This window comes from Pelodiscus sinensis, chromosome 1 (genome assembly GCF_052426305.1).
Source record: "Pelodiscus sinensis isolate ZL-2025 chromosome 1, ASM5242630v1, whole genome shotgun sequence".
Classification (NCBI taxonomy): Eukaryota; Metazoa; Chordata; order Testudines; family Trionychidae; genus Pelodiscus; species Pelodiscus sinensis.
The window spans coordinates 99,688,237-99,715,083 of record NC_143052.1 but is presented as its reverse complement, the minus strand read 5'-3'; the positions used below and the strand labels follow the sequence as shown (position 1 = coordinate 99,715,083).

Sequence of the window (26,847 nt, the reverse complement as noted above, 5' to 3'; positions counted from 1 at the left end):
GTGGTACATGGCTCTCGCCAAGGCAACAGATACACGCCGCATGGCCATCTGAGGCAGGCATGGCGTTGTGGCATAGTGAGCATTTTTTTAAAACCTGGGGAACCCTGCATATTTTATGTATATTTTCTTCTTCTTTTTTTTTTGGAATATAGAACGAGGGTGAACTATGTACAAGTGCTGAGGCACTATAACAAGAAGGGGAAGAATGGAAACTTAGCGGTATATACTATTACGAATTTTTTTTTTAACTGGAACATGAACAGGTAACAAGTAGTAACTAGAAAAGAGTAAAACTGAGGAAAAGTAACTGGTTTTGTCTCACAAGTGTTGACAATGAGGAGAGAGGATTTGCTCCATCTGCAGTCTGAGGAGGTTAAGAGGAACTGGTTAAGATTGGATCGCACAGCGCAGGAGAGCGCAAACGCTGCCAGACACCCCCGCGCATGCACAATCCGACTGAATATGGCTTTAAACATCTCCGTTCTGCGGCGGCGGGGCAAGCCCAGCACCTACGGTGGAGCACCCATGAGGACATCACTCGAAGAAGAAACTTTAGTGCATCTGCCTGTAAATTGTGCTACGTGAATACCTCTTCTCACTCTCAGGTGACATTGTGAACAATAAGAAGGCAGCATTATCTTCTGAAAATGTAAACAAACTTGATGGGATGAACTACAACTGTAGGCTCTAAAATTCTACATTGTTTTATTTTTGAATGCAGGTTTTTTGTAAGTTCAACTTTTGTCACAAAGATTGCACTACAGTATTTGTATTATATGAACTGAAAAATTCTATTTTTTATTTTTATTGTGTGAATATTTGTAATATAAAATATAGAGTGAGCAGTGTACACTTAATTGTGTGTTGCATTTGAAATTAATACATTTGAAAATATAGAAAACATCTAAAACATTCAAATAAATGACATTCTGTTATTGTGTAATAGTGCAATCATGATTATTCACAATTTTTAATTGCATGACAACCTAATTTGTATGTATACATATATAGCCTTGATTCTAGGCACTTTAACAATGACTAAAACCACAAACCATTAAAAAAAACAATAGCAGACCTTTCTACTCAAAAACAACTAAACATAAAAGAAAGATATAAACATCAGAGAGGGTGTGAGAAATCAAACAATGGATTTGGGCATCCTTCCACCTTGCTTGCCAAACTATGGTTTGGAGGGGACTAAGATTTGAATTGAAGGTGGATAGTCAGAAATTCTAACAAAGCCAGATTATTTTTCATGGGAAGAGGAGCTAGTTCAGGAATTCCAGTGACAAATAAATGTGCTGAGTGACTGGGACACTTTGGGGCTGGTTAGTATAGTAATAGTTAGGCAGAAAAGAGGAAAATAGGGACTTTGATTGCAGCTAGTGGCTTTAAGTTACTGTTTATCTTAAAAAGAACAAATTGCTGCAACCTATTGTTTCAACCAAACACGTATCAATTGGTTTAAAAAAAATAATCTGTATCTATTTAAATGTTTAACAAAAACAAAGTAAGAGCCTCTCAAAGGCACTGTGATGGGGTGTACCAGTCCCGGACTGGGGAAGCTAGACCTAACCAGGCTCACCTGGTTGATGTAGCCCCACCCCCACATCCCTGCTGGGCATGCTCACACTGCAGTTCAAGTATAAAAGCCTGGAAAGGCTCAGTCTGGGCAGGTCTCTGAGGAAGAAGTAGGCACTGCAGAAGGAGATCAGGAGGAAGGAGGTGCTGCCGGAACTCCTGCAGGTGAACCAGAAGAGGGACCGAAGCTGGAAACCAGCCAGTGAGACACCTGCACTACAAAGGATCTGGAGGAAGGACCCTGGAGGGAGTTCAGTGGAGTATGGTAGGAAGTAGCCCAAGGCAGGAGATTGTATCCCAAGGAGCTCAGTGTGTTGCAGTGGGAGTCCCTGCATGCCACTGCTAATAGGGCCCTGGGTTGGGTCCCGGCGAAGAAGGGAGGGCCTGGATCCCCCTACCACCTGCTTGTGGGGCCTGTACCCACTTATTACTGACTTAGACTGCTAGGCCACCCTGGCCCAGTGAGAGGGGTGTTTATACTGACTTCAGCTGTTAGGCTGCACTGCCCCTGTGAGAGGGTTTGTTTATACTAGGGACGTGAATGACTAGTCGACTATTCAATAAGCAAATGCTTATCGGATAGCTGACAGGCTAGTCAACTAGTCACTTCCCACCCCTTGCTGCCTCTATCAGAAAGAGACACCAAGGGGGGGAGAAAGTGGAGGGAGTACTTGAAAGCGGTAGTGCCACTTGAAGCCTGGGGCCAGACCCTTGAAATGCCTTGAAATGCTGCGTGCAGCCAGGGGCTAACTGGGGTGCCCCAGGCTGCACGCGGCATTTCAAAATGACAGCACCATGTGGAGTCCGGGATTGTTCCCAGCTGACCCAGGGCTCCACGCTGTGCTTTTGCCTTTGGAGTGTAGTAACAGCCTAAGGGCTGTTGCTACACTTCAAAGGCAGAGGCACCCTATCGACTAATCAAATAGTCGATGCAAAATGCATAATCATTTAGTTGATATTTAACATCCTTAATTTATACTGACTTCAGCTGCTGAGCTGCACTGCCCCAGTGAGAGGGGTGTGAGTGTAGAAGCATGTTTGAGTTTCAGGACATGCAGGGTTGGATGTGGTCCCAAGAACCCTCGGAGATGCAACAGTACCCCCACCAGGGAGAGGGATGAGCACACCGCCCCATGACAGGCACATAGAGTTAAAAATATACTTACCAAGACAATCATAAAGACCCTGACTTATCCAAGCTAGTATAGCAAGAGTGATAAGGTCTCCAAAACTTGCTGCAATCGGTGTGGCAACATTGTCAGGATTTATGCCAGTCTTCTTTGATCCAACAATAACTCCAACCATAATTATCCCTAGATTGAAGGTAAGAAGAAAACATGTCAATCTTATTTACATTGTAATCCCACAAGAAATCTGTGGGAAAAAATGGAAATTAAAACCAGAGATCCCGACAAATAAAAGCCTATGCCTTTTTCCTAAGATCATGCTTCCTCCCACTTGACTCAATAAGATTTTTTTTTCTTTTTTTAAAATGAGGATATTTAGAACTGACAAAGGGTAAAAACTGCAAAACCAAACCAGGATCTTGTATCACCATGCAGTCCTACAAAATACTATATTAGGATAGCTATGTACAATACAGTCTAGCTGAACAAACAGTCAAAGATTGCATCATTCAATAAATATGTATTAGTTATCAGAGGGCATTTTTTTCCAGGATGTCCTACCAGAAACTTGGCCACAAGTCACTATTTTTTTTTTAATTTTTTTTTTTTTAGTATTCACTTTTAGATTAAAACAACATTTTGTACAGATCAATAGTTAGGTATGATTTTCTAAAAACAGTAACACTGACATTCTTATTAAGAATAATTTCCCTATAATATTCCAAGGGCTGTCAAGAATGTTATTCAAAGTGTTATATTAGCAATATTATTTGGTATTGAAGAGATTTTCCCTCTCATCATCCAGTGGACCTTAGGGAGAAGAGAAGCACTTAAGAGAATTCAAATGTGTTTATTCTAGTATTTTTAACATTATTTACATATTTTGAAAATTAATTTCTTCTCCACCTTCACCTTATTTGTATTTATTACTTACTGTAGTTTAAGAACTTATTGTCAGCCCTATTTAAGGGAAATGTCTAATTGTCACCCCAAGAGATGCTCTCAAGAGAAATTGTGACACAGACACCTCTGAGTCACACTACTTCCTGAGCTCCTGTAGGAGTTGTAAGTTTAGGAGGGAATATGGTACGCCATCCCACTATATGTCACAGCAAACTTCCCACACATCTCCATTCAGTATGTGGGTGGAGACATGTACAGCCACAAGTCTGTTCACCATTCCTACTCCTGATCCCACTCTGCTTCCATGTTTGGTCTCCATGGCTATGTATTCACTAGAAAAAAAAAAGCGTGTTCTTAACTTGAGGTAAAATTCTAGTGAAGACAAGGCAGTTTCGCCTGTTTTCACATGAGTAAACAAATGAGGAAGCCTAGTGTGAAGTGCCTTGTCTTTACTAGGACTTTACCTCGAGCTAAGAGCATACCTCCTTCTTAGTGAAGTTGAGGACAGTGACTCAGCCCTGCACGGTTTCAATGAGCATAAGACCTTCTGCATCATCTTCTTTTTCCCCACATGGTCAGGTAGGCAAAGTCTTTTGTATGGCTTAAAACTAGCAATGTTAAATGTCCAAGTCTAAGATGGCAATTCAAATGATTGCTTTAGGTGAAGGTGAGTGTATGGCAGAGATACCACCAAGATATGATCATACAGCACATTGTTTGACATGAAGTCTGATTCCATAGTGATAAGTAGGAATGTGTCTCAGTTCCCATTTATGAAGGAGGAAAGCTCATCTGCTATGTGATGTGCAGATGCAGCTCAAAGTGGACCATATTTTCTGTGGTAATTGAAAAGTCACTGGGTTCTCTCTGGTTGGGTCCTTTATGAGATGTTTGTCCACATGCAGTTACATTTTCGCCTTTTGAATATTTAGATGAAGTACTGGCATAACAGTCTTCGTGCATCTGGTTTTAGCCACCAATATTCTTCTGTGGTATTCAGGTCCTTAAGTAGGATTTGTTTTTTGGTAGGTAAATCTTGTGCCTGGGTAGTCAGAGCAATGTCATCAGAACAGTTGAATTTCTGTGATGATGTTTGGGGAAGGTCATCAACATACATATTAAACAAGATCAGTGCTAAGACTGATCACTGAAGTAGGTCATTGTAGAGAGTGTGTGGCCTGCTGACGTGGTCACTCACAAACAAAAAGCCTACAATTGATCAGAAAATCTCTGAGGAAGATTACTGTCACAATGCATGGGATAATTTTATTGGCTTTTGGGAAAAGGCTGTGTTGTAGCTAGGGTGATCATATTTCCCAAAGGGAACATGGGACACCATGGAGGGCTAACCCAAACCACTCACCTGAGCTCTGGCCCCCATCAATGTTTCTTGTGAGCTGAGTGTTTGGGTGGCCACCTGGGAGAGATTCAAATGCCACCGAGCTGATTAGCAGAGTGCTCTCAGCACCCACAGCCTCCGGGGACATGACCAAATTTATTCTGCACATGGATGGAAAATATTAGAGGGAACACAGCCCCCATACCTGCACACAGGGCTGGCCTGTGCCATGACTCTCTTCCTCTTTCTCCTTCTGGGCTCAGGGCTGACCTGAACCACTGCCTATGTCCTACGTTGCTGGCATCACTGCTCACCAGACCCCTGTCCCCTCTCTTCCACTCCCCCTGAGTCTGGCATCATCACGAGTCCTCTGCAAGTTCTTCTGTGCCCTGCTAAGGGTGTTCATCCTTTTTTTTTTTTCTTTTTTTCAAAAGTGGGCATTTGTCCCATTTGCTCTTGCCAACTGATGGCCAACTGGCAAGAGACAATGAGGCATATGCCCACTTTTGCCATAAGTCAGGCCAGCCAAGACAGGGCCTAAAAAAGGGGACATATGGTCACGCTACATATAAGCCTAAGAAAGCTGCCCTAGTCTTGCAATGTTGCTGGAAACCCACCTCAGTGTGTTGCTAAGGCTAATACTTGATCACACAATTCAAATAAAGACTGACAATATGTATTGTACGGTGTTAAATTAAAAAATAAAGACATCCCCTGTTCTGAGAGCTTCAAATCTAAAACCAACCCTTTTTGTTCAGCGATAATCATGACTAAATAATCATGTGATTGGACAACATATTATAGGTTGAACCTCTCGAGTCCAACACACTCTGATCTGGCTTGATTTTCGTTAGCTGGATGCCCACTTATCATGGTCTTTTGTGGGCAAAAACCACTTCCTCAGATGTGCTGGAACTGATCTGATGAAGTGGGTTTTTCCCCACAAAAGCTAATGATACTGTATATTTGTGGGTATGTCTACACTACAACGTTAATTCGAACTAACTTAGTTTTAATTAGTTAATTCGAACTAAGCTAATTCGAACTAACGGATCCAGACTAAAACTAGTTCGAATTAGCGTTTTGCTAATTCGAACTAGCATGTCCACATTAAGTGGACCCTGAACCGGGCTTAAGGATGGTCGGAAGCAGTGCCGGCAGGGCATCAGAGGAGGACTTAGAGAGTGGAGATGCTGTCTCAGGCTAGCCGAGGGCTGTGCTTAAAGGGTCCCGACCCCCACCCCAGACAGACAGTTCTCAGGGGTGCCCCACTTGCAAAGCAGTTCTGGCTTGGATTGCCCGGAGTACCCACACTGGGCACATCACACCACTCGGCCATCAGCCCGGCTGCACTTGCTGCAGGCTGCCATCTGGGGAGAGGGGGCAATTGGGGGGCTGCAGGAGAGCTTCCACCCCCAGAAGCCCGCAGAGCGAGCCCAGTACTCCCCATCGGGGGCTCATGCCACATTCCTCCCTCACCTCCTTCCACTTACCCTTCCCTAGCCCCTCTTCTTGATGTACAAAATAAAGATAACGTGTCTTCCAAAATGGAATCTGTCTTTATTGAACAAAACTGGGGGAGACTGGGAAAAGGAGGTGGGAGAAGGGAAGAGAGAGGCTGGGAGAGGGGAGGGCAACTAAAATGATCAGGGGTTGGGAACAGGTCCCATATGAAGAGAGGCTAAAGAGACTGGGACTTTTCAGCTTAGAAAAGAGGAGACGGAGGGGGGACAGGATAGAGGGCTCTAAAAGCAGGAGTTGGGTGGAGAGGGTGCATACAGAAAAGTTCTTCATTAGTTCCCATAAAGAAGGACTAGAGGACACCAAAGGAAAGGAATGGGTAGCAGGCTTCAAAGTAGTAACAGAAAGTTGTTCTTCACAAAGCAAAGAGTCAACCTGTGGAACTCCTTGCTGCAGGAGGCTGTGGAGGCTACAACTAGAACAGAGTTTAAAGGGAAGTGAGAGAAAGTGATGGAGGTTGGGTCCATGGAGTGGTATTAGCCAGGGGTTAGGAGTGGTGTCCCTGCCCAAGGTTTGTGGAAGGCTGAAGAGGGATGGCACGAGACAAATGGCTTGGTCACTGTCTTCGGTCCATCCCCTCCAGAGTCCCTAGGGTTGGCCGCTGTCGGCAGACAGGCTACTGGGCTAGATGGACCTTTGGTCTGACCCAGTACGGCCATTGTAAGCTCAGGGCTCAGTGTCGGGGGTCTCAGTGGACCCCCTTGATTCTCTTGCACACCTGCTCCTGGGTGGCCAGGCTGGCAGCTCTCCTGCCCTAGCCAGCCACTTTCCTGTGCCTAGTGCGGAGATCGTGGATGAAGTCCACGATGTCTGCACTAGCCCCGGCGGGTGCCCGCCTCTTACGGTCCCGGGCAAGCTCCCGGGAGCCGCCAGCCTGGTCCCGGGAAGAGGGGGAGGGCTGGGGGCATCGGGTGGGTGCCTCGATTCGTGCCAGGTGCAAGGTCTGCTGGCTAGGTGCTGGCAGGCTTGCACCTGGCATGGGCACCGTAGCCAGCCCGTGCCCCTTTAAGGGGTCCGGGGCCGGGAGGGGGGCAGACGAGTTTCCCTGGTGTTGGCCAGAGTGGCCACCAGGGAAACCTGGGGAGGGCTAGCCTCCCACTAGTTCGAATTAAGGGGCTACACACTCCTTAATTCGAACTAGCTAGTTCGAGCTAGGCTTAATCCTCGTAAAATGAGGTTTTCCTCGTTCGAACTAAGCGCTCCACTAGTTTGATTTAAATTCGAACTAGCGGAGCGCTAGTGTAGCGCCTATTAAAGTTAATTCGAACTAACATCTGTTAGTTCGAATTAACTTTGTAGTGTAGACATACACTTTGTTAGTCTCTAAGGTGCCAAAGGATTACTTGTTTTTAAAGATTACTGACTAACACAGCTATCCCTCTGAAACTTATCATGGGTGTGGCCAAGTTTCCCACAGTCTCACAAAGTTTCTTTACAGCCACCAGTCCTGGCTTTCTGTTCTATTATTTAGCTCTAGTTTACCCTTAAATGACTTCTAAGAGCCCCATAAGCAGTAAAAGTGTTGGTAATGCTGCTAGATCTTAGTGACCTCTCCTGGTTCGGGACCAGCAAGGTCTTGAAGGAGTCAGGTTAGAAAGGAGTCAGTGTGATGTACAAATTGTACATCACACTGTTTGTCTTGAAGCCCACTAGGATTTTTTTTAAATGTTTATTTTGCTGTGGACACAATTAACACTATAGTTTTCAACACTGTTTCACTAATAGCTTCAATAAAAGATATAAATGTTAAATCAGGGATTCTCAAACTGTGGTTCAAGACTGAGGGCCAGCATTAGCCTTGCTGGAATCCAGGCTGAAGACTGAGTTCCATCCCTACCTGGGACGATGGAGCTCGGACTGTGACTCTCCGTGCTCTAGGGTAACCAGATGTCCTGATTTTAGAGGGACAGATACAATATTTGGGGCTTTGTCTTATTAGGTGCCTAACACCACCCACCCTCAGTCCTGATTTTTCACATTTGTTATCTGTTCACATTTGTTATCTCCCCACACTTGTAAAGGGGCTCACACTTCACTCTGTACTCTCCTGGGTTCATGTAATAACTTTGTTGTCAGAAAAGGGTTTTGGTGCAATGAAGTTTGAGAACTCTTGTGCTACAATTTGCTAAATGGTATAAGGTTTTTAAAATTCCTTCAAAGAATATGACAATCTATAGGCAGGTATAAAGAAGAAATGGGCCAGAATTGTGGTCATAATTCAAAACAAGTTTAGCAAACAGAGCAAATTTCAACTGGACTCCACACAAATTAAACATCTTGAAAAGATAGCTATCCAGGAAAATCTATGCCTGGTTTCTCTTTGTAATCCAATTTAATTACTGTGATTCTAGTTTTTAACATGATGAGTGCACCTATTGCTAGGTGTCTGTTTCAGAGAGACTGTATTCTACAGGAATTTATATCTTAAGTAATATTGTGACACATGCACATTTTGTACTTACTGAAAAAATATCACTGTAGAAAGTTACAAATATATTTTTTACCCTGTAGAAGAGATGCTATGAAGGCAGTTGCTACACTGCTAGAACACAAAAGGATTGAATGTTCAAGGCGATATTTGCCCTCTGGAATCCAGCCTAGTGTGACTGCTGCCACTGCTGCTAGAAAACCAACTACTGTTGCCTGGACCTACGAGAGAAAAACAGTTTATTAATATCAGAAAACTTCAGCAACTTAAAATAATTGTTAGACATAAACCAACTAACAACATCCCTGTCTCCTGTCTCTCATGCTTGAGAGGAACTATGCTCAGCCACTATTGAGAAAGGGAAAGTTTGTATAGCTCAATTGTGATCTTCCCTTAGATGATCAAGAAGCAGAATTTATGGAGTCTGAAGTAAATGCTGTTCACTTTTCAAAAAGAAAGGCTTTAGCATGATTCTAAGCCTCAAATGGTAAAAATGGTAAGAGGAAAAAAAAATGGGGATTCTCAGGAGCCTAAAGAGACAAACAAAAAACTATGCCTGAATGTGGATGGGAGACTACACCACAGAAACTTGGTGAAATAAGGATAAAAATTGGGACACAGTAATACCAAAGTACAATATTGGCAGAGGCCCTAGAGGTTTTACGCCTTCCTCTGTACCATGGGGCACAGATCACAGCTGGAGGATTTTCTGCATCTTGGGGTCTTTAAACTATTTGAAGGCTTCAGTATCTGAGATATAGGTGAGAGGATTATTCCAGGAGTGGTTGGGTGAGATTACGTGGCCTGCATTGTGCAGGGGGTCAGACTAGAAACTAGATGATCATAATGGTCCCTTCTGACCTTAAAGTCTATGAGTCTATAATATATATTAGAAAGATGGACTAGGTTATGCATGTGGGGGAGTGGCATTACAGGTGAAAGAAAGTGTAGAATCAAATTAAGAAATCTTAAATTAACCAAACCGTACCATAGGAACTCATGGATATTAATTCCAAGCTCAAATAATAAGAATATAGCAGTAGTATATTCCAACTTGCCACCTGATCAGGATGGAGATAGTGATCGTGAAATGCTCAGGAAGATTAGAGAACTAAAAAAATTAACACAGTAATAAAAGGGAATTTCAACCATTCCCACATTGACTGAGTACATGTCACTTCAGGATGGAATGCAGAGATAAAGTTCCTTGATATCTTAAATGACTGTTTCTCAGCTAGTCCTGGAACCCATATAAGGAGAGGCAATTCCTGATTTAGTCTTTAGTGGAGCACAGGATCTGGCCCAAAAGATGATTCTAGCTGGGCCACTTGTTAATAGTGACCCTAATATAAATTAAATTTATAAATCCTCGTGGCAAGGAAAATACCACAGAAGCCCAATATGGTTGCATTTAATCTGAGAAATGGGGACTACACAAAAAGGATGAAGTTAAACAGAATTTAAAAAGGTACAGTGCCAAAACTAAAATGCCTGCAAGCTGCATGGAAACATTTTAAAGTAATCATAATAGAGTCTCAACATAAATGTACACCCTAATTAAAAAAAAAAGAGAACCAAAAAAGTGCCACCATGGATAAAGTAAAAGAAGCAGTGCAAGGCAAAAAGGCATCCTTTAAAAATTGGAAGTTAAATACTAGTGAGGAATATACAAAGGAGCCTGCAAAACAACCAATGCGGGGGGGGGGGGGGTCGTCACTGGACAATCAAGATGCTAAAGGAACACGCAAGCCCATTGTAGAGAAACTAAATGAATTCTTTGCATAGGTCTTCACAGTTGAGTACATGAGGGAGATTCTCAACCTGAGCCATTCTTTAGGTGACAGATCTGAGGGACTATCCCAGATTGAGGTGTCATTAAAGGAGGTTTTTTTAATAGACTGATAAATTAAACAGTAATAACTCACTAGGACCAAATGGTATTCACCTAAGAATTCTGAAGTAATCCAAATGTGAAATTGCAGAACTACTAACTATGGTTAGTAACCTACCATTTAAATCAGTTTCTGTACCAAATCACTAGAAAATAGATAATGTGGTGTCCATTTTTAAAAAGGGCTTCAGAGCTAAAGCTCCCTGTGAGCTGTGTAGCCATGCAATTGCACAACTGCCTATTAAGCCCTGCACAGGGGCTAAGGGCTGCAATGGGGAGAGATGCTTCTCCCCAAGCCCTGGACCTGCTGCAGCCAGGAGAGAAGCCCCACAGTCAAAAAAACTAACAATGTTGAGTATCATTACAAATTGGACAGATAATAGACACAAAATATCATGCTCCAACTATATAAATTCATGCTATGCCCTCATCTTAAATATTGCATGCAGATGTGGTTGCCCCATCTCGAAAGTGATGTATTGGAACTGAAAAAGGTTCAGAAAAGGGCAAAAAAAAATGATTAGGGTATGGAGCAGCTTCCATATGGAGAGAGATTAATAAGACTGGGACTTTTCAGCTTGGAAACAAGATGACTAAGGGAGGATATGATAGAGGTCCATAAAATCTTGACTGGTGTAGAGAAAGTGAATAAGGAAATGACTCCATTTCATAATACAAGAACTAGAAGTCGTCCAATGAAATTAATAAGTAGCAGGTTTAAAACAAATAATAGGAAGTATTTCTTCACACAACTCACAGTTAACCTGTGGAACTCTTTGCCAGAGGATGCTGTGAATACCAAGATAATACAGGGATTCAAAAAAGAGCTAGTAAATTCATGGAAGATAGGGAGCATATCTCTAGCTCCTGTTCATCAGGGCTGAGAATGGGTGACAGGGAATGGATTACTTGATAATTTTATTGGTTCTGTTCATTCCCTTTGGGACACCTGGCATTGGCCAGTGTTGGAAAACAGAATACTAGGATAGATGAACCACTGTTCTGACCCAGTATGGCCATTCTTATCTAATACTTACTTTAAGTCAAAGCATGGCTAATTTATATACATTCTTTGCACTATGCATGCTTAACTACAATGTATAAATATGAAGCAGTTATTCAAAATCTAATTTAAGAAGCAGCTGTTTTGGATTTCAAGGCAGTCATTTACACAAACATTGTAGGGACTTTAATACTGTTTACTGTCTATAGCCACTTCAATTATTTAAATATTATAACCCATGAAAGTACAGTATAGAAAGCATGCGCGATCAAGATTAAATGGACTTTACTGGCAACACAACTATTCTTTAATCATCCCTAGAAAAAGTCTCTTAAAAAAAAAAGAGTTGAGATATAATTTGGCAAAGAAGGATGGGGGAAATTTGCACTGATGTTATCTGTTCTGTGCCTCTTATTGACAAAAAAATGCTCTATTTCTGCTGCAAGTCTGCATTACTTTAGAAATTATGCACTACCGTTAGAAATTAAAGTATGGTAAGCTAAATCTGAACTGGTTGTAGTGTCTGTTTCCTTTGACTACTTTTCCTATGATTAGCATCAAAATTTGTGCTGGACTCAAGAGTCTGCCAAAATGAGTGACTTGTACTCACCTGTTTTAAGGCCAAATTGCCAATTATTAGGTTCCACTTCTCAATGGGTGAATCCATTTTCCCAACATTTACCTTTCAAAAAAAAAAAAAATCACAAAAATGAATTTTAGATATTTGGATTTACATTTAAGGTTTAGTAGTAAAGGACAATGATAGTTCAGTTATCATGCTATAAGGCCGTGTCCAGACTCAGGGGTTTTTTCGGGAAAAGTAGCCTTTTCCCGAAAAAACTTCCCCTGCGTCCAGACTCAAGCCGCGTTCTTTCGAAATTATTTCGAAAGAACACGGCTTTTCTTTCGATGGCGGTAAACCTCGTTTCACGAGGAAGAACGCCTTCTTTCGAAAGTTCCTCTTTCGAAAGAAGGCGTTGTACAATGTAAAGAGGTCGTCTTCGAAAGAGAGCATCCAGACTCGCTGGGTGCTCTCTTTCGAAAAAGCGGATTTCCTCTATCGAAAGATCCGCCTGCAGTCTAGACGCGATCTTTCGAAAGAGGCTCTTTCGAAAGATGCTTTCGAAAGAGCCTCTTTCGAAAGAAGCCTGCAGTCTAGACATAGCCTAAGAGTTGCCGTGGAGTCCATTCTATGGATGTGAATGGTTAATTGGTAAGCACCACCCTTACAGGGTGATGCTTACCAGTTGTGGTTAACTGGCAGCCTGGTCAAAGAAGCTGCCGCACTGTGGATAGTGGGGGGTGGGTGCTCCAGCTTGGCTGGAGCAGCCCCCACTCATGGATGGAGGAGGGGACTGTTCTGCCATGCTGAGGGCAGGGCACCACTCCAGCCCAATTGGGTTGGTGTGGACCCCCACCCGCCCTTGTTTAAGCACTTAAGCTAGCAGTGGGCAATAATTTTTGTAGGGGAGCCACTTCACTAATATTGGTAATGGTTGTGGGCTGATTCCAGAAGGGGTGGGGCCTGAGGCAGAAAGACAGTTCCTTCTAGGCACTGCATGTGGGGAGAGGAGACTTTTCACACTCCCCCATGGGGTAGAGGAGCACGGGAGGTCTCTCTCTTCACCTCCCACCCGCCCAGGGTGTGCAGTACTTAGAGGGAACCGCCAGCCATTTTGAATAGCTGTCAGTTCCCTCTGGTGCTGCGTGCCCCTGGAGGAGGGAGGAGTCTTCATGGGCTCCCCTGCCCTCAGGTCTCAATTGGCCTGGAGCGGGAGTGTAGCAGGCCTGGTTGAGGGCCAGATCAAAAAGCTTGGCGAGCTGGATCCAGCCCATGGGCTGTATTTTGCCCAATGCTGGGTTAACAAATTAAACATAAAGTTTAATCGGTTAACTGATTAAACAGGATTCCTAATCCCCCTGTCAATAATATGCCTGCATAATTTCATTTAACACATCTGGTAAGGTATTAATCAGACATGATGATATTTGACTTAAAGTTTTCCCAAGAAGATTAATGCTTAAATTCAGTTATTCTAAAAATAAAAAAATAACCATATTTATATAGTTATGTGGCTGCTGTTCAGTTAAAACAATCTACAAAGAGTATCCTAAACTGATGGGATTTGATGAACAAAAGTCTTGCCAATTAAGTAATGTGTTTCTCTCACACTTTTTCGCCAATTGCATAATGAATGCTACTTAATTTCCATGAACATGCCCAAATACACCAACTATTAGATCAGCTGGCAGAAATAAGAACTGTGATAATGTTTAGTGGAAAAGTCAGACTAAAATACCCACAAGGGCTTACACTTTATGGGCCCTCATCCTATAAACATTTATGCTCATATGAATACATATGTGTGTGAGTATTTACAAAATCAGGTTCTAAAACTGAGTGCAGAATTTGGCCCTCCAGTTCTGGATCTACACCAATGCAATGGCATTGCTGGAAATGATTTCACAATCCAAGTTCTGAGGCTGGGACTTGAGAATATCCAATATATTTAAAATGAAACTTAAAATTAAAAAAAAAAAAAAAGATCCAGCTCCTACAAGGTTTTCCACAAAAACAAAGTGTGGAGGGGCTTGTGCAATCATTGAACACTGAGAGCATTGGTTTTTAAAGTCTTTTGAACCAACTGGCCAAAAGCTCATGTTTTCTAGCAAAGATATTATACCACTTAAAATTTTTGAAGTTCTTTAATGTATATACATTGAATGAAATATCACTTTCTAAGTAAATTAATTAAAGTCCTGCTCTTTGGTTTCCCCAGTTGAGTGTTTCTAAGTTGACTGATACTTCTGTTTCTTTTCTGTTTTATTCTTACTGATTGTGGTTTAGGAGGAGGGTATCAGGTCAGAGGGAACACCCAACTAAACTCACTGAAAGTTAATTATAAGGTACCTTATCACAAACTACAATATAAAGTAAATATTTTAGCATTCAAAGTACACTCAATAAACTTCATAAATAATCCCAACTGGAAAGTAGAGTTTTCAATTATATCTTACTGGCATTCTTAATAAATACATCTGTTAAACCAGAGATATAATGAGTTATGGGTAAAACATAAGATGTTTCTTCTCTTGTAGGAGGAGTCCTAAAAAAACTCACCAAAAGTTCTGTGAGTGGACATTAAAATCCCATAGCAATTTTAATTAATATAGGTGTTTGCCCTGGTATCTTCGGTTCTTGTGCAACACCATAGCTATATTAAGTCCAGGGTCTACTATTTACCGGTAAACTAGGACCAGTAAACTATGCTGGAAAAGCGTTTTTAATGTAGGAACAGCTCATACTTGCAAAACTGCATATTTTTGGTATAGCTTATTTCATTGGGGGAAGGGAGGAAGGGAAGGAAAATGGTTTGATGAAATATGCTACACTGGTAAAACCTGAGGGGCTATTGCCAGCATAGCTATGTTAGTCACAAATCACATTTCATCCATACCCTTAGCCGACATTACAAGAGATGTGAGAAGAAGAAGAAGAAAAAAAGATTACTTACTGCAGTTGATAGTCTAGATGCCAAAGTCATTTCCAAATTACCTTTGAGACCAAGTAGTGCAGGAACCAAGATAAAAACTTCACTAACATTTCTGAACACTTTCCAGTGCTATTTAAAATAGAGGTAAAGAAAACAATAGTTTTTAAAAAAAGTTCTACAATACTGTTTTAAGGGTGGCACAGTACTCTGATTTCAACAGCTTTCAGAACAGCAGGGACAAAGTTTACAAAAATCCCATTTTCAAAAGTGACAGGTACCTACATCTCATTGAAAGTCAATAGCCATTTGGGATTTTTGTTTTTAGGTCAGTACTTGGGATAAGAAATCTCTACTAAAAATCTAGGGTAAGTGTTGGCAGTACTGGTGATATGTTTTTCTCTGAATTAGTACAGAACCAACTTTCTTTTATGCTGTTGGGGATACTCTTCTGCTGTCTTTTAGATTAGACAAATCTGGGTTCCACATTACATCTTCTTATTAAAGCATATATCACACTTATTATACTATTAGGAGTGTAAAAACTTACCTGGGCCAAATAGTAATTTAGCTAATTAAATTTTGCATCCCTAATTTCTTTGGCAAATTCAATTCTGCATAGTATTTTTCTTTACTTTCTGTTTTGACCTACTACATAGTATGCTGCCCAATGGCACCAACTGCTAAATTTACCTCAAATACATTTCTGTGATGCAAGAAGAGATTCAGAGGTAGCCTTAAGGTCACATCTAGACGACGTTTTTCTTTCGACATGAATTTGCATATTTTCTTCCGATTGCTTTTTCTAAAGAGGTTTTTTTCAAAAAAGTAAGCAGTCTAGACACAGTTCTTATGGAAAAAAAACCTTTTTCAAAAGAACTGTATCTAGACTGCTTGCTTTTTCGAAAAAAACCTCTTTCAAAAAAGTGATCAGAAAATATGTAAATTTGTGCTGAATTTGCATGTCTTCTTTCGAAAGAAAAACGTCGTCTAGATGTGTCCTTAGGGAAAAATTTACATTTCTTTTCCTTTTACAACAACAAAGGTATTTTGATCTAAAAGTTCAGGGAAATAATTGCATCTCTTTATCTTCGTGATTAAAAATACATACCTTTTTATTCTTCCTAAGTCAAATATTTAATCATAGTAGAATACTGTTCTGTTAGCATTGTGTCAGATTATATGATAGCAACAAAATGATGAAGAACTAAACAGGTAAGAATGATCAGATAAAATATTTACTTTTAGAACTGCAGTGACCTCAGATAGGAATGTACACCCCTTGTTGAAGTTATAAATGTTAAAGTGTCAAACAAAGTTCCAATTAGTGTAGCTCAACCTTTTTATTTTTTTTTAAACTGGGAGGACAAAGTATCAATGCTAGCTGTATCAGTTCAGGAACTTTTTCCCCTCTCATGCTCTAACTGGCTCTGTTTTGCCAAGAAATAACCTGAGTAAATAATGAGCAGTCCTGTGGTACCTTAGAAACTTAGACACATTAGGACACATTCATCAGTACGTCATTTGGGTATTTTTGCAAATCTTAAAGCTCATTAGTAAAGTTACTTAAATTGTTGAATGACTTCTTTTAATTGTATTTTGAACTTTCTGTCAAATTTTTTATTTGATCTAAAAAAAAACTTTACAAACTTTAATTCATTAAATCTCACAAAACTAGACATGCCTTAAGTGTTCTCTATGAAAGATCAGTGGGCACCCAATGAAGTCCCGAAAGCTAATACAGCTAGTAATAACAACAACAAAAAGCCACTTAATAAGAAAGGGGTTGAACAAATAATATTATTTACTCAACTCATCTGATGAAATGGGTTTTGCCCACAAAAGCTCATGATATATTTGTCAAGTTTCTAAGGTGCCACAGGACTGCTCATTATTTACTCAGGTTATTTCTTGGCAAAATAGAGCCAGTTAGAGCACGAGAGGGGAAAAAAAGCAATCTTACTTATAAAAACCACATCAAGTTCCTGAACTGATACACTGATACTTTGCCCTCCCAGTTTAAAAAAAAAAAAAAAGTTGAGCTATGCTAATTGGAACTTTCTGTTTGACCAGCTTCAATGTGTTCATTTTTATATGCTTTCTACATACATATTAAAGGAGGTTTTAATATTATGTCATTTCCAGCTGCATTATATATGCAGAATTAGTTTTCAATGACATTGCTAGTGAGACTTAGTTACCATTAGAAACGAATGAGATATATTATATTTCTATTTAAAATGCCAACAAATTAGAGCTTGGCATAGAAGTTACTATAATAATGGTTTAAAGGGATGTTATCAACCTGATATCTAGCCAATTTTGTTTGTAATGATATAGAAGTACTATGAGGTATTATATCTGACCTTGAGTATCATTGTCAATTTTACAAGCCTATATTCTTATCTTTTTTTCAATCAACATTCTGTCCCCAGTTACTGTACAAAAAGACAAGCACAAACCAAGAGAAATTCTGACTATAACTACCTGGAAAGTGCTGTCAAATATATATACACAACTGAAAAAAATCCTCTAATCTCTTTCAATTATAGTAATCTTAGGTATCGCTCATTCCAGTAAGTATAACATTTAGATAGAAACATACTTTTTCAGTTGTTGATGTCCTTTTAAGTCACTTAAATTTCAGTCACTCAAAGATTCAGGCTGTGTGCATACTTTTTTTTGCAAAAATTCGTATTCTTGGGCCTAGTCTACACATAGAAGTTATACCAATTTAACTAAATTTAGTTTTAAATCAATTAATATAAACCAGCTCACACTTATTTGCCCTAAAATCAACATAAATCAGTCCAAAGAGAGTTTTGTATCAATTTAATTAAAATTGTTTTTTAAATTTGTTTAATTAAACAGATGGTACTTCTATATTTAGACAATGCTAAGACTACATATGGGCAAACAGTTAAATGCATGCTTAAATCTTTGTATGATCAAGGATTTAATCTTAAAGTAGGCTTTGTAGAAATCCGAATTGAAAGGAAATTAGGAAGTTTTCTGATTTAAGTTTTGCGTTGAAAAAACGTGTTTTCTGTCAAAACTTTAACTACATAAAAAAACCCTACATGACTGACTTTAAACTACATATTGTAGTAACATAGTACAAGGAAGCAATAGCATTTGCATGCCAGTTTTGGTTTCTTTTTTACAGTCATTTTCCTTTCCTTTGAGAGTAATTTTCTTTAGTGTAATTACTTCCTGATTGAATTTTGAGTCCTAGCTTTTTGCTCTCATTTTTGAGTCCCTGAACAACCTCTTTGTTTGTCATTATGTACACTTTCTGGAGGCTCAAACAATACTTAGTTTCAAATACAAATAAACCTATATTTCTTCCTATAAAGGCAAGGAATTCAGTTCACAGAAATCTTTTTGAATGGATACAAATGAAGAGAGCAAGAGAGAGATACAAATGGTTAAATTCTTTTTTTACACAGAACTTCTAAAACTCTGCCACTAATCAACTGGACACAAAGTTAAATCAAAAAAGGTTGCAAGGATGGTGGAGAATGCTAGTCCTTTCTTGGATTTTAGCTTCCAGTGAATTTTAGAAATATTGCATGAACAGTCAGCTGTGAATCATAGGACTATAATTCCACTGAAGTGTTGCTAGTGACATCTTCAACTGAAATGCAAAACTAAGGTTCAGTCTCACCACCTTAATCTATTTCAGTAATCACCAGTTACAAAAATATTTCAGATTAAAAGCCTGAAGCTATGTGGAAATTCAGTTTTTAAAATCAAGAGACAGTCTATTTCATTTCAGTCTGAACATTCACAGGACTCTTTTCTCCAAATAGTGTGATCTAGCCCTGGTAGATCCTAACATAATTCCTTCACAGGACAGAGTACTGAAGATGTAATCTTGGGCCCAGTTTACAGTATTAAAGTTAAAGTTAGTGTGCGGTTTTGCTAGAGGCACACATAAAATTAATACATTACATAAAACCCATACACTCACCTCCATATATTGTAAATACTTGAAAGAGCCCTGTATCATTCCATATGTACCTTTATAAAAATATTATAAAATGAACATACCATATACATCCCCACAAACCATATGACACAAATTTGTATAGGATATCAGATATATTGAGGAGGGTAGAAAGCAAGATAAAGTGAGAAATTTCTATTCAATTTTACTCTACATACATGCAGAACCTCTACAACACTGAGCATCCAAACACTGAATGAGAAATTCCACTTGGCTACACAGGAATAAATGCATCAGTATCAACAGAATTTTGAACAAATGTCCATGTGGACAATCAGGGTCCAGAGATCCTAAGGCAGGAGAAGGCAAATATCAGCCTCCGGCGAGATCCAGTTCCCCAGGGTTAGCCCCTGGAAAGCCGCCACCACTATAATTAATTACCTGCGCCTTTGCAGATATGGGTGATTGCAGCTCCTGTTGGCCATGGACCACTGTTCCTGGCAAATGGGAGCTGCAGGGAGTGATGTCCCAGTCAATACTGTTTTTCACAGCTCCTATTGGCCAGGCATAGTAGTGGCCAACAAGACCTGCAATCACACATAACTGTGTAGGCGTTGGTAAATATAGCAGCAGCGGCCCACCAGAGGCTAACCCTGGACAACCACCGCTATGTTACTGCCCATCCTACCCTAAGGGGTGAACAGGAAGTCTGAACTAGTGTTCCCAGTAAGCTGAGCACTTGGGTGACCACCTAGGAGAGAATCAAATGCTTTGCCAGCTGATTAGAAGAACGCCCTGAGATAGCAGCCTGGGTTTCTAGTGATGGTGCACATGCCTCAGAGCACATAAGAAAATTTATTCCACACATGGATGGAAAAAAGTAGAGAGAACACTGGTCTGAAACACAAAGATTATGAAATTGAATCAATAATGTTATTGTGTATATGTCAAGTAAGGTCTTTTATGAAAGCTTATGATGTTCTGAACTTTGTTGTCATAATTAGAAATGTATACACTCTGTACTTATGAATTTATGTATATTAAAAAATCTGCTAATAAACCGTGCTGCAGTCTTCAGATCACCCTGGCTTCCAACCTGTCCAAGGGGATCCAGCATTCATGGAAAACCCTCAACCTGCAAGACTGTCCCTCCCTTTTAGATGATTTCCATTTGAAGCCTCCTTTTAAAAGGATTTTCCTTTCTCCCCCCGCCCTCCTTCCCGTTTTCCTCTCTTCTCCTCTGGCATGGTGACTCATGGTTAGAGTAATTATATTTTCCAAAGGGAAAATGGGACAATGTACGTGGTTGGCCTGAACTACTTCCCTGAGCCCTGTGCCCTCTGCAGGTGGAGCTGACCTTATCCCAGTTCCCCCCCTCTCTCCTGGCCAGTGCCCTGCTTCCCTATCTTCCCCTTTGCATAGGATTGACCCAGGTTGCTTGCCTGAGCCCTGCCTCCTGCATATGCAGTGCTCTAGTATAGTTTCTCAACCTTTTTTATGACGTATCCCCAGTACCTACAGTTTTTAGACACACAACATTTTTTTCTACCATCGCAACACATTTGTTTAAACAACTTAATCGTAGCCAGGTGGGCAATGAAATTTTGGGGTATAAAAAGTACAAAAATAAAGTGCTGTAAAACTTTTTTAAAAAATCAGTTTTCTCCAAATTTTAGTTATGTTGATGTAACCCCCAGCCTTCTCTTAAGTACCCCTAAGGGTACTCGTACCACTGGTTGAGAAACACTGCTCTAGTCCAAGTCCATGCCACTCCCTGCATTATCTAATAAAAACCACATAAAGTGAATACTAACCTGCACAATATCCAAAACCATGCCAGCAGAAACTGTTCCAAATCCTGCTAACAAAAATGGAACAAGTATCTGTAATGCCATAATACTACTGGACTCCTTTGGCTGCTTTCTGCTCCTTTCCACAATGACATCTTCATCCGCATCACTAGACAAGTTGTCATCCTGCAGTATGGCATCTGTTTCTGAAGTGTCCATTCCATCACAATAATTATAACTGGCCAAGTCATCATACTTTGGACTACAGTTAGATGGATTGTGTCCATTACTACCATGAAAAGCTGGTTCAGAGAAGTGGTGGTATTCCATGTGTTGATCAGATATAACATTAAAATTGTGTCCTATGTGTTGTAATCCATCTTGCCTTACACCACTCACTTTTTTGTATCGTTCTTCCTGCTTTTTGTGGTAAACAATTGGAACCATACTCAACAGAAGATGTAGAAATTTGTCAGACTGAATTGTGTTTAGATTTATAGTCCAATTTACAAAACTTTCCCCATCATAAGCTTTACCATTAACATTTAATTTGGCAGTGGTAGATCTTCCTTTACAGTTAGTCATAGTGTTACAACAATATTACTGGGAAGTTCACTCTGTTCTTTAAATTTCAGTGAAGGAACACAGCATGAGTCAACAGCCACACAATTATTGATTTTAAAATCAAATACGTCTAAATGGTCACTCTTATGTAGAAAATGTTCTTTTCCTGGATCTTATATCTTGAGCAATTCCACAACCAAGTTTGGATCTAGAAAAAAAAATGTACATAAATAATTTGTGTGTATATATAATCATTATTACAACACTTAGAAAAGATATACCATAGTCTACGACGTCATGTTATTACTATATCATCAATGGCAGTACGTTATTACATGAAGAACTTACTGAAGTCACTATTAACCAAACATACAGCTTAATATAGATCTAATTATTTGTAAGTATGTACTACATATTTTCATGTTAGATGTACAGTATAAGAGAAGATCTTTTTAAAGCAAGTTGCCTTTTTCTTTGTAACAATTATGACAAGGTCAGGCCAGAGAGCTGCTACTGAGTGAGGAAAAAGCAGTCCAAAGAGGGTGAAAGGCCTGCTAATTAGGGGTGGAGGGCTGTGGAACAATTAGGAGCAGCTGGTGGGGAAATGGTCCAGGCAGACTGGGGTCAGCTGATTCCACTTCACACCTGCTGAAGGCCTTTAAAAGCCACCCCAGTTAGTCAGTGGGGAAGGGGAGAGCGAGAGGATGGAAGGAAAGGTAGAGGAGAGAAGGACAGGACAGCATTAGAGCAAGAGTCTGAGACAAAGTACTAGCAGTTATAGAGCTAAAAACAGCAGGGGAAGGAGTCTTAGAAGGAGTGGCTGGGCTCCCTATCCCAGAAACCAGCTGCAAGCCCCAACTCCTGAAAAAAGGGGGGGAAGGCTGACAGTCCAAATGCTGACCAGGGAAAGAGGGACCCTTGCCACATAGTTTAACTGAACATGTATGCCAGCAACAACAACTGGATCTAAAACAGAGCAACAATTTTAGTTCTTGTTTGCAGATTAATCTGTGGGTATGCAAACAAATCTTGCTATGTTCAGAAGCAACAGAAGCCATTTTTAAGTTTAGAGTGTAGTTATGGTCAGAAAAATAACTAGAAATGTTATCAGTGTTATCCATCAACCAAACTACACACTATCACCTGACTGTAGAAGAGTTATTAATGACTATTAAGGGCTTTGGGTACTATTACAGTGAAAAGTCACTTCTGCAAACAAAGCAGCAATCTAGTTTTCTGATTAAAAAAGGTCCAGTAAGTGTACTTCACCATGCAGTTTATAAAAAACTAGAAGATTTACCCAGCATTGTTCAGGTCCTTAACTCAAATACGTTTTGTTTTTTTCTTCATTTAAATCATTGTTCTGAGGTGGGGCTAAGGGTGAGGAAGTTAGTATGCAAGCTGCTCTGGGAAATAGAACAATCCTTCTCTCACTGCAGCACCTTATGGCCAGATGAGACATGCCTATCCATGGCTGCTGCAGCTACAGCAAACATAGCCTGGGGAGGTGCACATGTCTCCCAGCTGTGGGGGACACACACACAAACTGAAATACACAGTAGATAGCTGTCCCTTTCTCCACTCTGTCCCATGCTGCCCCAATAGGGTTATAGTTGCTGGGCCCCCATCTCTGGCTCTGTGGTGTCCCTTTGTGTTTTTTCTACAGTATAACTGTTTCTCTTAACAGATCCCTCCCTTTCCATTTTATGAGAAGCCATCAAATTCCAGGCACATCCCATTGTTCTGGCACAACCAAACCCTTACCTTGCTCTAGAATCTAAGTTATGATAAAATGAAGCTGCATACCAATGTGGTAGTTCTAGCACTTGCCGTTTAGAAGGTGTTCTTAAAGGGACTCACAAAATGGACAGAAAGACAGATGCACATTTCTAAAATATATAGTAAGAAGATAGAATCATAGAATACTAGGACTTGACGGGACCTCGAGAGGGCATCGAGTCCAGTCCCCTGCCCTCATGGCAGGACCAAATACTGTCTAGACCAACCCTGATAGACATTTATCTAACCTACTCTTAAATATCTCCAGAGATGGAGATTCCACAACCTCCCTGGGCAATTTATTCCAGTGTTTGACTACCCTGACAGTTAGGAACTTTTCCCTAATGTCCAACCTAAACCTCCCTTGCTGCAGTTTAAGCCCATTGCTTCTTGTTCTATCCCCAGAGGCCAAGATGAACAAGTTTTCTCCCTCCTCCTTATGACACCCTTTTAGATACCTGAAAACAGCTGTCATGTCCCCCCTCAATCTTCTCTTTTCTAAACTAAACAACCCAATTCCTTCAGCCTTCCCTCATAGGTCATGTTCTCTAGACCTTTAATCATTCTCGTTGTTCTTCTCTGGACCCTCTCCAATTTCTCCACATCTTTCTTGAAATGCGGTGCCCAGAACTGAACACAATACTCCAACTGAGGCCTAACCAGCACAGAGTAGAATGGAAGAATGACTTCTCGTGTCTTGCTCACAACACACCTGTTAATGCATCCCAGAATCATGTTTGCTTTCTTTGCAACAGCATCACACTGCTGACTCATATTCAGCTTGTGGTCCACTATAACCCCTAGATCCCTTTCTGTTGTACTTCTTCCCAGACAGTCGCTTCCCATTCTGTATGTATGAAACTGATTGTTCCTTCCTAAGTGGAGCACTTTGCATTTGTCTTTATTAAACTTCATCCTATTTACCTCAGACCATTTCTCCAATTTGTCCAGATCATTTTGAATTATGACCCTATCCTCCAGATTAGTCGCAACCCCTCCCATCTTGGTGTCAACTGCAAACTTAATAAGCATACTTTCTATGCCAATATCTAAATCGTTGATGAAGATATTGAACAGAGCCGGTCCCAAAACAGACCCCTGTGGAGCCCCACTTGTTATGCCTTTCCAGCAGGATTGTGAACCATTAATAACTACTCTCTGAGTACGGTTATCCAGCCAGTTATGCACCCACCTTATAGTGGCCCCATCTAAGTTGTATTTATGTAGTTTATTGATAAGAATATCATGTGAGACCGTATCAAACGCCTTACTAAAGTCTAAGTATACCACATCCACCACTTCTCCCTTATCCACAAGACTCGTTATCCTATTAAAGAAAGCTATCAGATTGGTTTGACATGATTTGTTCTTTACAAATCCATGCTCGCTGTTCCCTGTCACCTTATTATCTTCCAAGTGTTTGCAGATGAATTCCTTAATTACTTGCTCCATTATCTTCCCTGGCACAGAAGTTAAACTTAACTGGTCTGTAGTTTCCAGGGTTGTTCTTATTTCCCTTTTTATAGATGGGCACTATATTTGCCCTTTTCCAGTCCTCTGGATCTCTCCTGTCTCCCATGATTTTCCAAAGATGATAGCTAGAGGCTCAGATACCTCCTCTATCAGCACCTTGAGTATTCTGGGATGCATTTCATCAGGCCCTGGTGACTTGCAACCATCTAACTTTTCTAGGTGATTTTTAACTTGTTCTTTTTTTATTCAAGATGATTAAGAGAAACCTTAACAAGCCTATTCTACCTCACTACTAGGGATGTAAAATCCCATTTAATCAGTTAACTAGTTAAACATATTGGCTACGTCTACACTGGCCCCTTTTCCGAAAGGGGCATGGTAATTTCAGAGATCATAATAGGGAAATCCGCGGGGGATTTAAATATCCCCCGTGGCATTTAAATAAAAATGTCCGCCGCTTTTTTCCGGCTTTTAGAAAAGCCAGAAAAGAGCGTCTACACTGGCCCCGTTCCTCCGGAAAAAGCGCCCTTTTCCGGAGGATCTTATTCCTACTTTGAAAAGTTTGGACTTTGAAGTAGGAATAAGATCCTCCAGAAAAGGGCGCTTTTTCCGGAGGATCGGGGCCAGTGTAGACGCTCTTTTCCGGCTTTTCTAAAAGCCGGAAAAAAGCGGCGGACATTTTTATTTAAATGCCGCGGGGGATATTTAAATCCCCCGCGGATTTCCCTATTACGATCTCTGAAATTACCATGCCCCTTTCGGAAAAGGGGCCAGTGTAGACGAGCCCATTGTTTCACCAGCTAAATTGCTCCAGTGGGGGCTGGCAGCCAAGCTGGGGCAGCCTGTGGTTGGCAGGGGACTGCTATAGCCCCCGCCAGTGAACTGTAACCAGTAAGCATCACCTGGGTAACCAGTTAACAATTCACATCCCTATATCGAACCCCCTTTTTGAGCAGGTGATAAACAGGGTAAAAAAAAGAAATTGACATCTGCCTCTTTTCCTCCTTATTATTTCTGTTCATCTGTACGATATGTAAACAGGAGGCAGCACATTTTACAGTAATATTTCCCTTCCCATTACAAGTTCTGCACCAATTCAGCTACTGACTTATTGTCTAATCTAGACATATCACTTATTACAAAGCTTTGCCTCACTTGAAACACTTAAAGTAGGTGTGGCCAACCTGAGCCTGAGAAGGAGCCACAGTTTACCAATGTACATTGCCAAAGAGACAGTAATTTGGCAGCACTCCCCATCAGGTGCCTCCCATCTCCAGCATCTTTTGCCCACCAGCAGCCCCACCAATCACTGCCTCCTCTTCTTTTCCATGCCTCCTGCCCACTGTAATCAGCTGTTTCATGGCCCCCAGGAGGCTCTATGGGGGGAGGGAAGGAGCAAGGGCGCAATACACTTGGAGGAGGAAGTTGAGCCAGGAGTTGAACACTGGAAATTTGGCACTTATAGCTACAGCCCCGGAGTCGGTGCCTGAGCAAGGAGCCACATGTTAATTTCAGAAGAGCCACATGTGGCTCTAGAGCCACAGGTTGGCCAACCTTGCCTTAAGGCTTTAGTCTCATAGTTACTCAGTATCTACTCCACTCACTAAAACTGGAACCCAACACTTCTGAAAGTTTGGACCTTAACAGCTATGTACTTCAGTTACCCAATCTCTAAAATTGCAATAATTCTAATTTACCTTTGTACATCGCTTAGATATGTTCCAGTAAAACCCATTGCAGAGTACTCTGAGATCAAATCCAATCTGAGTGCTGTGTCCCCTATAGCTCTGGAGGCTCATATTTCTCTCTAGTCAAAAGCACTTGTACAATATTCATACCACTATTTCTTTATGTGCACTTTAAAAATTGTTTAATTGTACATATAATTATATAGTTAAAAAAATTAGTGAAATGCCCAGTGACAGCGAAACCAAGAGTCTTCTGCAAATACTGAAACAATCCTAGCATTCTGAATCTTGTAATTTTATTCAGATCAGTGTCGAATAAT

The 26,847-nt window shown here is 40.7% G+C and overlaps 1 protein-coding gene across 4 annotated transcripts in view; it reads right to left on the bottom strand.

Annotated features, from left to right (window-relative positions):
- The window catches only part of SLC41A2 (solute carrier family 41 member 2), a 107,649-nt gene that overhangs the window by 55,641 nt on the left and 25,161 nt on the right, over positions 1 to 26,847 (bottom strand). For all 4 annotated transcript variants that reach the window (XM_075938644.2, XM_006137993.5, XM_075938652.2 and 1 more), the window contains exons 2-6: positions 21,048 to 21,795; positions 15,309 to 15,416; positions 12,404 to 12,475; positions 8,976 to 9,120; positions 2,748 to 2,894 (exon numbers count right to left, since the gene is read on the bottom strand). In XM_075938644.2, the coding sequence (XP_075794759.1) occupies positions 2,748 to 2,894; positions 8,976 to 9,120; positions 12,404 to 12,475; positions 15,309 to 15,416; positions 21,048 to 21,608 (1,033 nt within the window). In that variant the 5' untranslated portion in view covers positions 21,609 to 21,795. The remainder of the gene's footprint in view (positions 1 to 2,747; positions 2,895 to 8,975; positions 9,121 to 12,403; positions 12,476 to 15,308; positions 15,417 to 21,047; positions 21,796 to 26,847) is intronic.